General features: G+C 38.9%; 1 protein-coding gene across 2 annotated transcripts in view; it reads right to left on the bottom strand.

The window, feature by feature from the left end:
• Window positions 1-3,449: 3,449 nt before the first annotated feature.
• Window positions 3,450-15,035, bottom strand: part of pex5lb (peroxisomal biogenesis factor 5-like b) — a 52,996-nt gene continuing 41,410 nt past the window's right edge. For both annotated transcript variants that reach the window (XM_053486095.1, XM_053486096.1), the window contains 6 exons: window positions 14,491-14,634; window positions 13,538-13,608; window positions 10,771-10,989; window positions 10,328-10,493; window positions 8,822-8,979; window positions 3,450-5,435 (listed from right to left, as the gene is read on the bottom strand). In XM_053486095.1, the coding sequence (XP_053342070.1) occupies window positions 5,246-5,435; window positions 8,822-8,979; window positions 10,328-10,493; window positions 10,771-10,989; window positions 13,538-13,608; window positions 14,491-14,634 (948 nt within the window). In that variant the 3' untranslated portion in view covers window positions 3,450-5,245. The remainder of the gene's footprint in view (window positions 5,436-8,821; window positions 8,980-10,327; window positions 10,494-10,770; window positions 10,990-13,537; window positions 13,609-14,490; window positions 14,635-15,035) is intronic.

Genomic DNA, 15,035 nt, shown 5'->3' with positions numbered 1-15,035 from the left:
AAACTATAATTAAGTAAAGTTGCATGGTGCGTAGAAAAGGGCATGACTCAACTTTATACTTTACATAGTAAAACACCTAACGTTTCACCAGGGAGGTGCCTGTGCAGAGCTGCATGACAGGGTTTGTGTGGGTTTTAGGGGGATGTGTGAGCTAGAGTTAAGGTTATGACTGTATTTTCAAAGCCACATCCTTTAGGGTGGGAACTCCACTACCACACATACCTTATATATTTTTTTTAAATGAAGACAAAAAAGTCACGTTGCTGCAGCTGCTGGGATTTATTTCCACCTCACCATGATTTTTACTCCAGTTTAAGGAGAAAAAATAATCATGAAATCAAAATTTTATCAAAATTTAATCCTTAATAGTAAATTTCCAGTTGGGTTTTAAGGATTAGAACATATTTATTGTTCCAGTCCCCCATCATAAGACAGGATACTTCATTAAGACTAGTTTTACATGAACCAAACTCCATGTGTGTAATTAATCACAGAAAAGTGGTTTATTAGTCTTACCTAACAGTGTGCTCTGCTGGTCCCTGGTTGAGTGAGTCGTTCTCAGCGTAGCGTGCGTTTCATGGATCAGCGTGCTGGCACCGTGAAGCACTAACGGGTCCACAGCGGGTTTACTCCAGACTAGGTGGAGGGGTGTGAGCTGCTGGAGAGTCTTAAAGAGACAAAACCCACAGTGATACAACATAAGATACAGTGTATCATGTAACCTTGATCTGTCATGTGAGATGGGAAAATTAAATAGCCACTCTAACTTTGTATGATTCGTTACACGATTATGATCAAATCTATGTTTTGTTATAAAAATTTAAATTTACAGTATATACATCCTGTCTTGTTAATAAGAAATTACAAAATGTTACAAAAATTACAAAAAACAGTAAGAGCAATATTGTAGCAATATCCTAATAAAAAAAAAAAAACTGATGGAATGCAGATTTAGAAAAAATAAATTGTTTAATGGGCAGGAAAATGACCCAATATTACTCGGACTTCAAAGACACTCAGCTATTGATATACTGATGTACTGTACGTGGTTAGCACCGTCGGCTCCAGCCTCTACAATAGGTTCGATTCTTGCCTTGGGGGCTTTGTTAATGTTTCCTCCGGGTACTCCGGTTTTCTCCCACATGCAGATTAGGCTAAGTGGCATTTACAAAGTGTGTATATGTGCATGCTTGTCTGCGAGTTCTGCGATGTACTCTCACCCTGTCCAGGGTGAACCCCAGCTCGTGCCTGAGTCCCCTGGGATAGACTCCAGGACTAAGCAGTTTACATTTTGTGATTGATTTAATTTTTACTTTAATAAAGAATCAGAGGAAAAACTCTGAGTGAGACGGTAAAGGAATGACTGTTTATACCTGATATAATGTAAATGAGAACAGAAACTAACCTGGTTTCACAACTTTAAATGTGACTGAAAATGAATGAAAAAGTCTTTAATTAAGAATTTCTTTTTGACAAATTGCTACCAAAAAAAAAAATAAAGCTCATAAAGATGTGGGTTTTATTGGGGGGAAAAACTAAATAAATAATACTACTGCTAATAATAATAATAATTATTATTATTATTAATAATGATAGGAAGAAGAAGAATTGTTCTTAATTTTTTACAAATATTTTTATTTTTTAAAATACTAATTAAATAACAATTAATATTTATTAATAATAATAATAATAATAATAATAATAATAATAATAATAAAATTATTATTATTATTACTATTATTATTATTATGAACATGAGCCATTATGAATCCTTCGGGAAAAAGATTATCACAGAATAAATGTAAAATATCCATTTATATATGTGATTTTAAAATGTATTTAAATGTAATCTTAATAATTAATTGTTTTACATGTAGTGCATTTAAATTTTAGACCACAAGTAATTAATTTTTTAAATAATTAGTGGTTTTATTTATTTATTGATTGAATAATTGTATTTATTTATTTTACATATAAGGCACACCATCCTAGCACTAATTCTTTTTCTATAAGTACACATCCTGACTAAGTTGCTAATAGGGGTTATTTGTAATTTACATTTTTATTAAATGTCTTCTGTACTATTTGATGATTTATTTACATAAGGAATTAGTATACCAATACAAAATAATAATAATAATAATAATAATAATAATAATAATATAACAAACATGGGCAATTATAAATCCTTCTAAAATATTTTTTCTCACAAAATAAATGTAAAATACCTATTTATACAGTATATGTGATTTTTTTGCACTTAATTTAATCTCACCAATTATTATTTATTTGTTTCACTTTCACACATAGTTAAATTTAAAAAAGTATAATAAAATTTTATTAATCAATTAATTTTTTTATTTTACTTCCTAGCACTTATTTTTTAAGAAATGCACACCCTGTCTAATGTGCTTCAATAGCGGTTACTTCTAATTTGACATTTTATTTAAATTACTTTTATACTATTTTAAAATTTTTTTTAAATAAGTGATTTATTTATTTTAAAAAATTCCATGTAATAATAATCATCATCATCATCATCATCATAATAATCATCATGAGCCATTATGAATCCTTCTAAAATAACATTTTAATATTATAAATACATGATCATATCTCACCTCTTTAAATCATATCGCGTATTTACAAAATAGTCCCAGAGGTAATTCTAACATGCTCAGTGTTAACTCCAGACACCCTTTAATATTCCAAATCTACTATAATAATTAGTTTTTTTTTTCCAATAAATACTTTCTACAGTAGGTGTTACATTAAAAGCTGTGGATCATTAATGCAGTAGTGATGTGATACAGAACATTCAATTATTATAGCAAGAAAGCAGCTTGATCGTTTAGACATTAGATTCAAAACTTTGGGATTTAGGTACATTACAGGCAAGTAAACATGCATGCTTATGTTGTGATAGCAATACATTCGGATAAAAAAAAAATTACAGTTTCGGGTTTGTTTTTTTAAAAACATATTTGTAATAATACATTCGATATTATAATAATGTATATATATATATATAGCTTTTGGAGATTGCTTTCATACAAAGCAGTTATAAAGAGGTTTCATAATAATAATAATAATAGTAATAATAGTAATAAAAATACACAAATATGGCTTGCATAGTTGTATATAAAGTCAAATCTAGTTATGCTAAAATCCCTTATGGAAAAGTTACACAAACTGTACATGCTGCAAATTATGTACATTGTGTGTGTTTCAATTTATAATCCATGTTTTTTCGGTATACAATATCTGATTAAATATGTTTTTGTCTTACCAATTAAATTTGACATGTAGTACACTTTAAATATTTTTTTTTACATTTAGCTTACTTTTTGAAATAATTAGATTAGATTAATAATTAATAGAAGTTTTTAAACTACATATAACATTTCTAAAACCTTTTTTTCATGATTTGTCCTTTTTAAAATCTTCTAATTACAGTACATTTTAATAGGTCACATCAGATCATATGGTTTAATTAATTTTTACATTTCAATTATTTTTTTTGGTAAAGGACTTATCATTTCCCGTAAAGTTTTCAGACGTAATTTTATTTGTAAATTTCTCAATATATCAAACGTGATTATTAATTTGAGCAATTTTGTGATTTTGTTCCTCAATTAAAATTTCTCTCACACTTACAGTAAATGTAATCACAATTGACTCCCATGTCAAGTTATGAGACTTTTCCATAAGGGGAAGCACAGATCCAAAATTCATTCTCATGTCCCTTCTTGTTGCCTGTTACTTTAAAAAAAAAACAATTATCATAATAGAATTTCATTATATGTGACCCTATGACATTTGACCTTTTAAAGTCCAACAATAATCCTCGTTTTTTGTCACCTGCATACATTTGGGATCGGGTTCACTATCCGCTCAGCTGCTTGTGCCAGTGTGCTTTCATACATTTCCTTACTTTCAACATGATGCTGTAGGTTTTTTTTTTTTTTTGCTGTGACCTTTCATGCGAGGCGTTTGAAGTCGGCCCCCCGCGGAACCCCGAGCTCTGCGCAGTCAAAGGGGAGCGCTGGAACACAGATGGCTCGGGGCAACACTTCCTGCTGGCACACCTGGGCACATGACATGCCTCAGAGGGGCCGCTGTGTCCCGAAGAGAGACGCACTTAATGTCACTCATCACCCCGGGGTCACTGTGGTGACTCTGTGTAGCAACAGTGTCATCATGTGGCGGAAAAGCAGAAGTGCAGGCCTGCTTCTACATTATATTTTTGAGCGACAAGGCTAATGTAGCTTACAAGTAGTGAACCTTATAGCTACTAGTTTAGCATGCTTTAAGCAGAGTCATCTCAAACTATCATGTGCAAAAATATTTGCACCCCCTCCCCAAAGTTTCCCTTTGTTCACTTTTATTAGAAATAGACTCTTTGTATATTTGTATATAAACCTGTATATAAACATTTAATCAGCCTCTACGGTGTCTAAGCATAAGTATTTACCCCCTCAAAAACTCTTTTAGACATATCCTATGTATATATGACAATCCCAATTTAATCTATTTCACTTCCAGTACAAAATGTGCTCAAGGAAAAAAAAAAATCAAGTGGGGTGAATACTTTCACTACCAAGCACCGAAGTGAACATTTTGCTACAACCTGGCAATCCAGAATATTCAGTTTATGTCTTTGGGAAATGCAACCTGGCATATGGAAAGTACAAGAGCAAAGGTACACATAAGAATGCCCAAAAGTGACGTGCTGGACTAAATAAAATAATTCATAATAGCGTATGATTTTAGAAGCATCTGAGGTTATTAAAGGTCATGTTCTATCCATAAATGTGTTTTCTCTGTGCTAGAAGTCGAGGATACAAACAGCATTGGCCTTGTGCAATGCAATAGGAAAGACTATATTCTGAAGTAGTATTCTCTAAAATGTGCTTGTAGTTGTTCCGCCTTTCTCGCTTTCACACACACACACACACCTAGCATCATTCGAAACCCTATGTATGTTTGTATGTATGTATGTATGTATGTATGTATGTTTGTATGTATGTATGTATGTAGGTAGGTATGTATGTATATAAACCGCCACTCTCCTCTGTGTAAACTGCAAATCAGTTGTAGACACACACACTAGCAGAAATACAAATAAATAAAGCGCTTTGCGTGTGTCACATGGCTTTCGCTAATTTTTTTAAGAAGCCCAGCGTCGGTGCTGCACCCATCAGGTTGGTGGTGTTGTTTTGTTTTTTTGTTTATAGGTTCAGGGTCAAATATCCATATTGAAAGCCTGCATGAGGAGATCGAGATCGCCGACGCTGGCGGCGTGGAAAAGCTCGGGGAGGTCCATGAGCGACAGAGCGATGCGGAGAGCTGCCCAAATGCTGCTGGACATCACCTGGTGGCTCCTGCTTTTTCTCTGCTGGTTCAGAGCCGTCAGGAAATTACTCACCGCTTCCCTGCGCGAGAGAAGAGCAACGTGAGACGACAACATCAGATTTATATTTACAGCCCTACAGCAGTACCGCGACCGGGTGGTGTCTTTTTCCAGGCCCTCATTTGTGAGATTTAAAGGTCCCATATATTGTAAGAGTATTTCTGTAATAAGCTAACACAGGTCCCAGATGTCTCCTACAGTGTGTGTGTGTGTTTGTGTGTGTGTGTGTGTGTGTTAATGCTCCAGCTGAAAAACTCTCTCTTTAATGCCTCAACTCATCTGAACCTGCTGTTTCAGTGTTTATGTGAATGAGCTACTGCTGGGCCACGCCCCCACTGGAGAGCAGCAAAGACAAAGGAACACCGAGACGGAGGAGGGGGATCTTCTTATATAAGGTCACATTAGAGTGGAAATGTAATTAAATCAATACAATTTTATAAGAGGATTGTGCATGTGTTTCCCTTTAAAAGAGTAGATTGTAGCCTTTATCGCCCTCTGCTGGATATACAGAGAATTGATTTTAAACAGTGGGGGAGAAAAAAACAAAAAAAACAATCCAATATCCAGTACTATACTAGGTGAAAAATCTACTTCAATAAAGAAAGAAAGGAAGGTCACTAAGCATTTTGAAATCAATGCAGATAGTTAGTATTTGCTGTCAGTAGTGCTGATTTATCTTGTATGTGCTGGTCGGTCCTGGAAAGAATCAACAGCAATATTATCTGGATCGCCTAGCGGCTCCCATAAAATCCACTGGATTCTTCTTCTTTTTATGTTTTTTTTTTTTCATTATACAAAAAATGGACAACAGGAACAGGAAAAGTTCCATCAAGCCTTTGTTGACAGATGAGCTTTTAGTTTCTAGCGTGCACAACGTTGCAGGTCATCCTGTCATCTGAACGCTTTATGATTTAAATGAATTTGTTTAGGGATGCTGTAATGTTTTTTACGAGGCTCCAGAGGGTTCTTCTGTCCAGACTCGAAGTATATAAAATTGATGCATAAAGATATTTTCCATTTAGCTCAACAAGAAGTCTTAGGGCTGGCTCAAGCTTCTACATGGTAGGACCTTCCCAATACATACAGGGGGCAGGCTGGCTCTGTGGTTAAGGTGTTGGACTGCTCTTGTCTAGCTCTTGTATTTAAGAAGGTCATGTTTCTTCGGAAGCCTTGATGATGTAACTATTGTTGCCATTCCTGTGGCATTTTTGTTCCTTATCCCAGACCTTTCCGAATATGTTGTAGAGAATATCTGCTGATAAAGCTTGGTTTGCCTGGAGATCTTCCGCTGGAATGCTGTCTAGTCCTACTGACTTTCCTGATTCAACCATCTTCATCTTTGGTTTCGATGGTCTCTTGGAACTTACACTCACCTAAAGGATTATTAGGAACACCACACTAATACAGAGTTTGACCCCCTTCCGCCTTCAGAACTGCCTTAATTCTACGTGGCATTGATTCAACAAGGTGCTGAAAGCATTCTTTAGAAATGTTGGCCCATATTGATAGGATAGCATCTTGCAGTTGATGGAGATTTGTGGGATGCACATCCAGGGCAGGAAGCTCCCGTTCCACCACATCCCAAAGATGCTCTATTGGGTTGAGATCTGGTGACTGTGGGGGCCATTTTAGTCCAGTGAACTCATGGTCATGTTCAAGAAACCAATTTGAAATGATTCGAGCTTTGTGACAGGGTGCATTATCCTGCTGGAAGTAGCCATCAGAGGATGGGTACATGGTGGTCATAAAGGGATGGACATGGTCAGAAACAATGCTCAGGTAGCCCGTGGCATTTAAACCATGCGCAATTGGCACTAAGGGGCCTAAAGTGTTCCAAGAAAACATCCCCCACACCATTACACCACCACCACCAGCCTGCACAGTGGTAACAAGGCATGATGGATCCATGTTCTTATTCTGTTTACACCAAATTCTGACTCTACCATTTGAATGTCTCAACAGAAATCGAGACTCATCAGTCTTCAAATGTCCAATTTTGGTGAGCTCGTGCAAATTGTAGCCTCTTTTTCCTATTTGTAGTGGAGATGAGTGGGGTCTTCTGCTGTTGTAGCCCATCCGCCTCAAGGTTGTGCGTGTTGTGGCTTCACAAATGCTTTGCTGCATACCTCGGTTGTAACGAGTGGTTATTTCAGTCAAAGTTTCTCTTCTATCAGCTTGAAGCAGTCGGCCCATTCTACTCTGACCTCTAGCATCAACAAGGCATTTTCGCCCACAGGACTGCCGCATACTGGAAGCTTTTCCCTTTTCACACCATTCTTTGTAAACCCTAAAAATAGTTGTGCGTGAAAATCCCAGTAACTGAGCAGATTGTGAAATACTCAGACCGGCCCGCCTGGCACCAACAACCATGCCCGCTCAAAATTGCTTAAATCACCTTTCTTTCCCATTCTGACATTCAGTTTGGAGTTCAGGAGATTGTCTTGACCAGGACCACACCCCTAAATGCATTGAAGCAACTGCCATGTGATTGGTTGATTAGATAATTGCATTAATGAGAAATTGAACAGGTGTTCCTAATAATCCTTTAGGTGAGTGTACATTACATTCAAATGGAGCCTTAATGATGAGTGCTGTTATTGCCACACACCCAGTACAGTCCTGAGTGTACAGTCCAAGCCATTTTCACATATTTGGGCCATTAAAGGAGTTCCTGAGGGGCCGGCGTTTCAGACATGAATCAGACGATGGCGTACTGAGAAATCTTTCTACCTTGATGGTGTCCAAGCACTAGAGAATCACTGGGATAAGTGCATTAGTGTAGCAGGGGATTATATAGAGACGTAAAGGGAGGTTTTACTCCCAGAAGTGTGTTCTGTTATTCTGCACGGTGTGACTTGAACATCCCTGATACATCTTTCCTTTTTAGGATGCAGCCCTTTATTTTTACTACTGGGTTGTCTGATGAAATTCTCCAGCGAGCTGTTTGATATAGGGCTTTGCATTCGACTTTGCAGGGTCTTCGGCTTGTAATGCAAGGCTGTTGTTGGACTAATCTGTTTGTTTTCTCTTTTACTCCTTGATAATTCTTACTGTGCCAGGCGAAATCTATTCACTGTGTTTTTTCCCCTACACTTCATCACAGTTCTACCTTGACAATTAATATGTGGTGATCTATTCCAGCATCTGCTCCTCCATGTCTAATTATTATATATCTTTCACTTTAAATGTATTAACCTCCAGTTAATAATACAATTACATACAGACAACTCCAGTATAAGGAGCTCTTTCTTCTTGATGTCCTTACTATGTCTAAGACGCCTTAGAGTCCAGGCTTTGAGGCGTCAGAGCTGTTTTTGCAGCACTATACATTACCAGACGTGTGGTTAATATTATATCTGATTATATCTCGCTATAGTACGGTACTCGGTACTCTCTGGTCTGTTGTACCTGTGTGCTCCCAGGTTGATGCAGCTGATGCCGAGGTTGTATCTGGAGCGGATGAAGCCAGGCTGGAGCTCCAGAGCTCGTGTGTAGGCCTCAACAGCTTCCTCGCTGCGGTCTCCGTTAGCCAGAGTCGCACCCAGTCTGTTCCACAGCAGATAGTCCTGAGAGACACAGTGCTTTCATGTTAGTGAACATAATCATTATGCTACAGTAGAGCATTGTTATAAATTCATGGTATAATAACCATTTAAACCATTTATGCATTTACGAGGGTAAGTCAAAACGTATCCGCAATCTGGTGGTAGAAAAGACAAATACATAATTTTTCGACATGGCTGACGTATTTCCTCGATTAAAAATGTTAACGGCTGAGCCGCGAGCCACGAATGCACCGCTGTCTCATCATCAAAAGTAAGTCTTCGTCCTCGTAGGGCTGCTCAACAGGATGGAGCGAGATCAGGACTATAGGATGCTTTAACACCTCAAAAAGAAGTTTTAGCAGAGTATCGACAGTGTGAGCAGAAGTGCGCGGCCGTCCATTGTCATGCAAGATCACAACGCCCTCGAGTAGCGGTCCTCTACGTTTAATCCGAAATTTAGGCTTAAAGCATCAGTCCAAGGCGGCACGGTGGTGTAGTGGTTAGCACTGTCGCCTTGCACCTCCAGGGTCTAGGTTCGATCCCGGCCCGGCTCGATTCCCATCTCTGTGTGCATGGAGTCTGCATGTTCTCCCTGTGCTTGGTGGGTTTCCTCCCAAAGACCTACAGGTTAGGTTAATTGGCGTTCCCAAATTGCCCGTAGTGTGTGAATGAATGAGTGTGTGAGTAAGTGTATGTGTGTGCCCTGCGATGGATTGGCGCCCTGTCCAGGGTGTACTCCGCCTCCTGGGATAGGCTCCAGGCCCCTCCGTGACCCTGAAAACAGGATAAAGCGGTATAAATGATGAGTGAGTGAGTGAGGGAGTATCAGTCCAAATTTTGTTTTCAGATATCCAAGAGCTTCTGTTTTTGCTCTTCTGTGAGTTGTTTTGGCACCAAGTATGCTCTCAGACCACAAAAGAAATAAAATTAATCACTGCACGCTGCTCTTCTTTTGTGCAAATCACAAATGGGGCGTCCATTTTGGTTTGCACCTCAGTTACAAATAAACTGATGTAACACGTTCACACCTGCACAGCTGTGGCTGGGGAGACAGGAGCATTAAACGGAATATAAAAAAACGATAAGACAACAGAAGTTCATTTTTGACTGACCCTCGTACATTTACTGCGACATGCATCCATACAGTGAAGCATGGTGGTGGGAGCATCATGTTCAAAGTTATCTTTGTTTTGTTTTTTTGTTTGTTTGTTTTTTTGTTATAACCAACCCCTGGTTAATAATTTCCTAGAAGTCTGGTTTCACAGTGTAGTTTTACAAAGTTCTTGTTTTGTCACACTTCTGTCACACTATCATCTTGTATTACTTTTTGCCACCATTCCCTAAAAGGACAACTATACACTTCACTCACCTCGGGCCGTACAGACAGCGCGGCATTAAAGGCGTCCACGGCCTTATCGAACTCCGAGCTGAGGTTAAAGAGCACGCCGAGTCCCGTCTGCAGGTCAGGGTCCACGCAGCCCGGGTTCTGCTGCACGGCTTCCTGATAAAGCTCCAAAACCTCCACCAACTGTGAGCTGCACACACACACACACACACACACACACACACACATGGACACATGGGCACAAAACACATTTACATACATTTAAACTAAGCAAACTGTCAGATTATAGTAACTCGTCTATATACACTTTATCCTACAGTTCAGTGAAAAACGATGCACATTAGCACGGTGCTAACATGCATGGTGCAGGAGATATAATTAAAAACCAGTAAAAGGTTCAGCTGTCATTATTTCCTTTCTCCCCAGTGTACTACAACCACGATGCTTAGTGTGGAACAGGAGCGTACCATCCTAGAGTGGGGACGGGGGAGATGTTGGAGCCCCTGCGTTGAGGTAGTGGTGAACCGTCCAGAGCACTACGCTCCTGAAGGAGGTGTGTGTAGGTGGGGTTGTGTGTGATCCAGCGGTGCAGGGCCTCACACGCCTCCTGCTGCCGTCCCGCGTTGGTCAAACTCACCGCCAGTGCCATGAGAGCGCTCAGGTCATTCGGGTGCAGCTCCAGACACCTGCGGACATGACAGAGAGAGAGAATAGACTCAAAAAAGTTTTTCTATCTATATATCCAGCTAGCTAGCTTTCATGCTAGCGAGTTATCCTTCAGTGGTTGTATCTATCGCTCCATGTTTCTAATCTATCTAATCATTTTAGGGATGTATGCATGCATGCATGTACTGTACACAGCCTGGCCAGAAAAAAAAGTCACTATTTGAACTCAGGGGATTGGGACTAAACAGCTGCGTAGCCTTAAGGAAACCTTAAGAAAACCATTTAGTAAAGAGATGATTTGGGGAAAAAAGGCTTCAATTTGCAAGGTGGAATAAAAAACAGACTGCAGAGGATTGGAAAAAGGTCATGTGGTCCAGATTTACCCTGCTCCAGAGTGATGGATGAAGAGAGACACACGATAACTTAAGACATATCTGTTTCTCCAGTACTTGGGCTAATCTCTCCCGCTACCAAAAAAAAAAAATACATACTCAAAAGTGTCTGACTGATAGTAGTGTACTTAGTTAGTAATCTAGTAACCCCAGTAACCCCAGTATTAGGATCCATCCAATGCTGAAAACTACAAAGTCTCTCTGAATAAGAGCGTCTGCCTGAATGTAAATGTAAGTGAATTATCCCGTATTTTGAAACTAAAAGACATGTTCCGCATGTTAAACTGACACGGGGCGCCTTTTGTTCCGTGTTTTTGAGAATCCCTCCTTCTCCGCCGCCTGTCTGTCATAATCTGTCAGAGAACAGAGAATGCGCTTCTCACCGGTCAGGACTCACGACACAGGGTGGCATCTTACTGTGAGAAGGGGGCACTGAGTGCGCGGGGGTAAAAAAAAGAAAAAGTTATGGAAGACGCTCACATTCTGATCAGTTTTCTCTCATCTGCATGTCACATTTTTTTCATATCACCGTGGGGATTTATTAACCTCGTTGGTGCACTGATTCTAATTTGTGAGCAAGGCAGGGGACTGACTCAGGAAGATCTCTTAGTCTCACGTACGAGATGGGACTAGTGGACGTCACCTCGGGTCAACTGCGAGGTAGCAGCAAACAAGCGCACGTTTAACTTTATAAAGCAATGCAGTTAGTAGACTCACTCACACTGTGAATATATTTATACACAGTGCTGCACAGTCTCACAGGCACGTTTCATTCTTCTGTTTTGTGTGAGATCATTATGACTAATACATATATTTTATAATACACATCCCCTACACCCATCATGCCCTGTGCCTTCCGGACAGGCCAGTGGATGCAGTGTTATGATTTTGGTTTTGCTTCAGTTGCTCAGGTCTAGGGTTTAGCGACGTTATGTGGCAATAAAATAAAGTCAGCTAACAACCTTAATGTACTGAATGAGCAGGTTTTTCCATCAATGGATCTTTTCTTCTCTGATGGCATGGGGTATGATGCAAGATGAAGATGCCAGGATTCATTGGGCTCAAATTGGGAAAGGGAGCATCAGACATCATTTTCATACATGGATTGGCCACCACAAAGTCCAGACCCTAACCCAATTGAAAATATTTTGGATGTGCTGGACAAGACTTTGCAGCGGGCCGACTCTCCCGTCATTAATACAGTGAAATATTAGAGTGTGTGCCTTTTTTTGGCCAGGCTGTGTATTAAATTAAATTAAATTAAATTAAATTTGTATAGCGCGTTTAACTAATGAAATTGTCGCAAAGCAGCTTTACACAATCAAAAGAACTATTTAAGTTGTATGTATGTATGTATGTACAGTATGTACAGTAGTGGCCAAAGTATTAAGACAACATATGCCATATATTATATTTCCCCTTTTACACAAAACAGAGGATGTCACTAATTATTTCTAGCCTTTCTACTATCTGACTGAAGTGTTGCGCTAATGAACTGAAAAAAATAGCGAAGAACCGGCTATGTGACTATGACACTCAGCTTCTGGAGCCATGACCTAAATCATCTCCAGTCCAAAACCCAATAGCTAACTGTTGGACACTGATGAAGAGGGTGGAAACAGACTCCTGTACATGATCTTTAGGACGAGATTAAACAGGCACAGACTGAGCGAGTGACACCAGAGTACTGAAACGTCTTTTTGACTCTATGTCCAGTCAGATTCAGCAGGTTTTGAAGAATCATCTAGCAGGTTTTGACTTCATACTAAATACTGATTGTTGTATAGCAATTTCACTGCATAAAATAATTCTAATTATTTATATGATCTTGTCATTAAAAAAATAAAATTTTTAATTTCATTATCCATCTACCCATGTGTGAATTTCTTTTCTCCACAGATACAGAATCAGCATGTTTTAGAAGAATGCAGCGTTGCCTGAAAGAAAGCCTTCGGCACAGACGGTGTTGCTTTTACTGCTCATGATTCACGGCTTCGCGAGGATTTAAGTGAGATAAAGGGAAGCGCGTTAAGGCATGTCATGCTGTTTGTCGGATATCCGGAAAGCACATAATCCTGCCTGGAGGAAATTAACATGGTGACTGTGTGTCAGGAACAGCCCGCCTCTCCGGAGAGATGAGCTGAGAGCCAAGCTGAGGCTTAGAGTCTTCCCTAACCTTTGAAGGCAGACGATGGCGGCCTGCTCATTCTCGTTCTCCGCCTGTGTTGTTCCCAGCACCTGCCAAGCCTTCGGATGGATGGATGGATAGATAGATAGATCGATAGATAGATAGATAGATAGATAGATAGATAGATAGATAGATAGATAAAGTAATTATTACATGACATCAACCAGTAACCATCTAGATTTGTTCAAACTGATGTGCAAAACTTTGTGCACTTTCAAAAGTTCTTTTATAAATGAACGCATGAGCGTAACCTGTGCACTGAACATCCCCAAAGAAAACGTCTGAATTTAATAGACTGAATCTTACAAAACAATTAAATTGGTGGGTAAAAGTTTTCCATGTGATCTAGAGCTGGGCACTATAATGGAAACATGATGTGATAAATCATGTAATGATATACTTTTGTGACATATTAGGGGTATTATGACAGTTTTGCAACATAACCAAAGGTAAACAGGGCACATTCATTTAATGTATGGTACCAGTATGTAATATGATGTGTTTTTTGCCATATCACCCAGCTTTAGGTTCATCCATTGCCATTGTTTGTAATCAATTTTAATCTATTCTAATAATTAGCCATTAAATAATACTGTGCTCGTCAAAGAAAGAAGACTTTAATGATCATTTCTGTAATAAAACTCTGCAACCAAGATCATGAAAAGTCATATTAAAGAAATGTCACTTTACATAGAAACATATATATTTAAAAAAAGAATCATTTTTGACTGACATTAAAATGTAGTTCAGTAATAAAATATAGAAGTGGAGATGATATTCTCATGGAATGAGTTATGAAGAGAGATTATGAGCTCAATATTTAATTAAACTGCATACTCGAGGATTTGCCTTCACACCACAGAGTGCTACTACAGAAAGCTCAGAACGATCAATAGCGTTTCATGACCTCTGCTGTGGAATAACAGATCCATTGAGCGAACCTCGGAGTCCTGAGGGTCCTGTAGGATGGCAGCCTCGAGCAGCTGGACGGCACTGTTCAGGTCACCTTCTCGGGATTTCTGCAGGCCGTCTTCGAAAGCGTTGGGCCAGTCTTTATACGGGTTGTTCATGTGGAAGAAGTAACCCTGAAACCGACACAGGGGAATCAAGACTCCAGAACATTCAGAGAAAATAAAGCATTTGTCTATAACACTGCCATGATTCTTTTTGCCTGAAGCTAGTGGAGTTTCCAGGAGCAGAAGTGAGTTTGTTACATATGAAATAAAACACTTCAAAGGAATAATCAACGACATGTGATAGTGGTGTGATACTGCGTCATCAGTTCCTTCTATATAAAAGCACATCTGGATGTGTTTTATTCTTGTTATACCACTGCAATCTGGTAACTATTATTATTATTATTATTATTATTATTATAATTGAGAACTACTCTGTACTTTATATTATTTTGCAGCAGGCATGACTAAAATGACAAACTCCAGTCCGGACTGAGTGACAGTTCTATCTGGACCCTGTTGCTTTTCTG

This window comes from Clarias gariepinus, chromosome 25 (assembly GCF_024256425.1).
Source record: "Clarias gariepinus isolate MV-2021 ecotype Netherlands chromosome 25, CGAR_prim_01v2, whole genome shotgun sequence".
NCBI lineage: Eukaryota > Metazoa > Chordata > Actinopteri > Siluriformes > Clariidae > Clarias > Clarias gariepinus.
The sequence above is the reverse complement of the archived record's forward strand: the minus strand, read 5'-3'. Positions and strand labels throughout refer to the sequence as shown.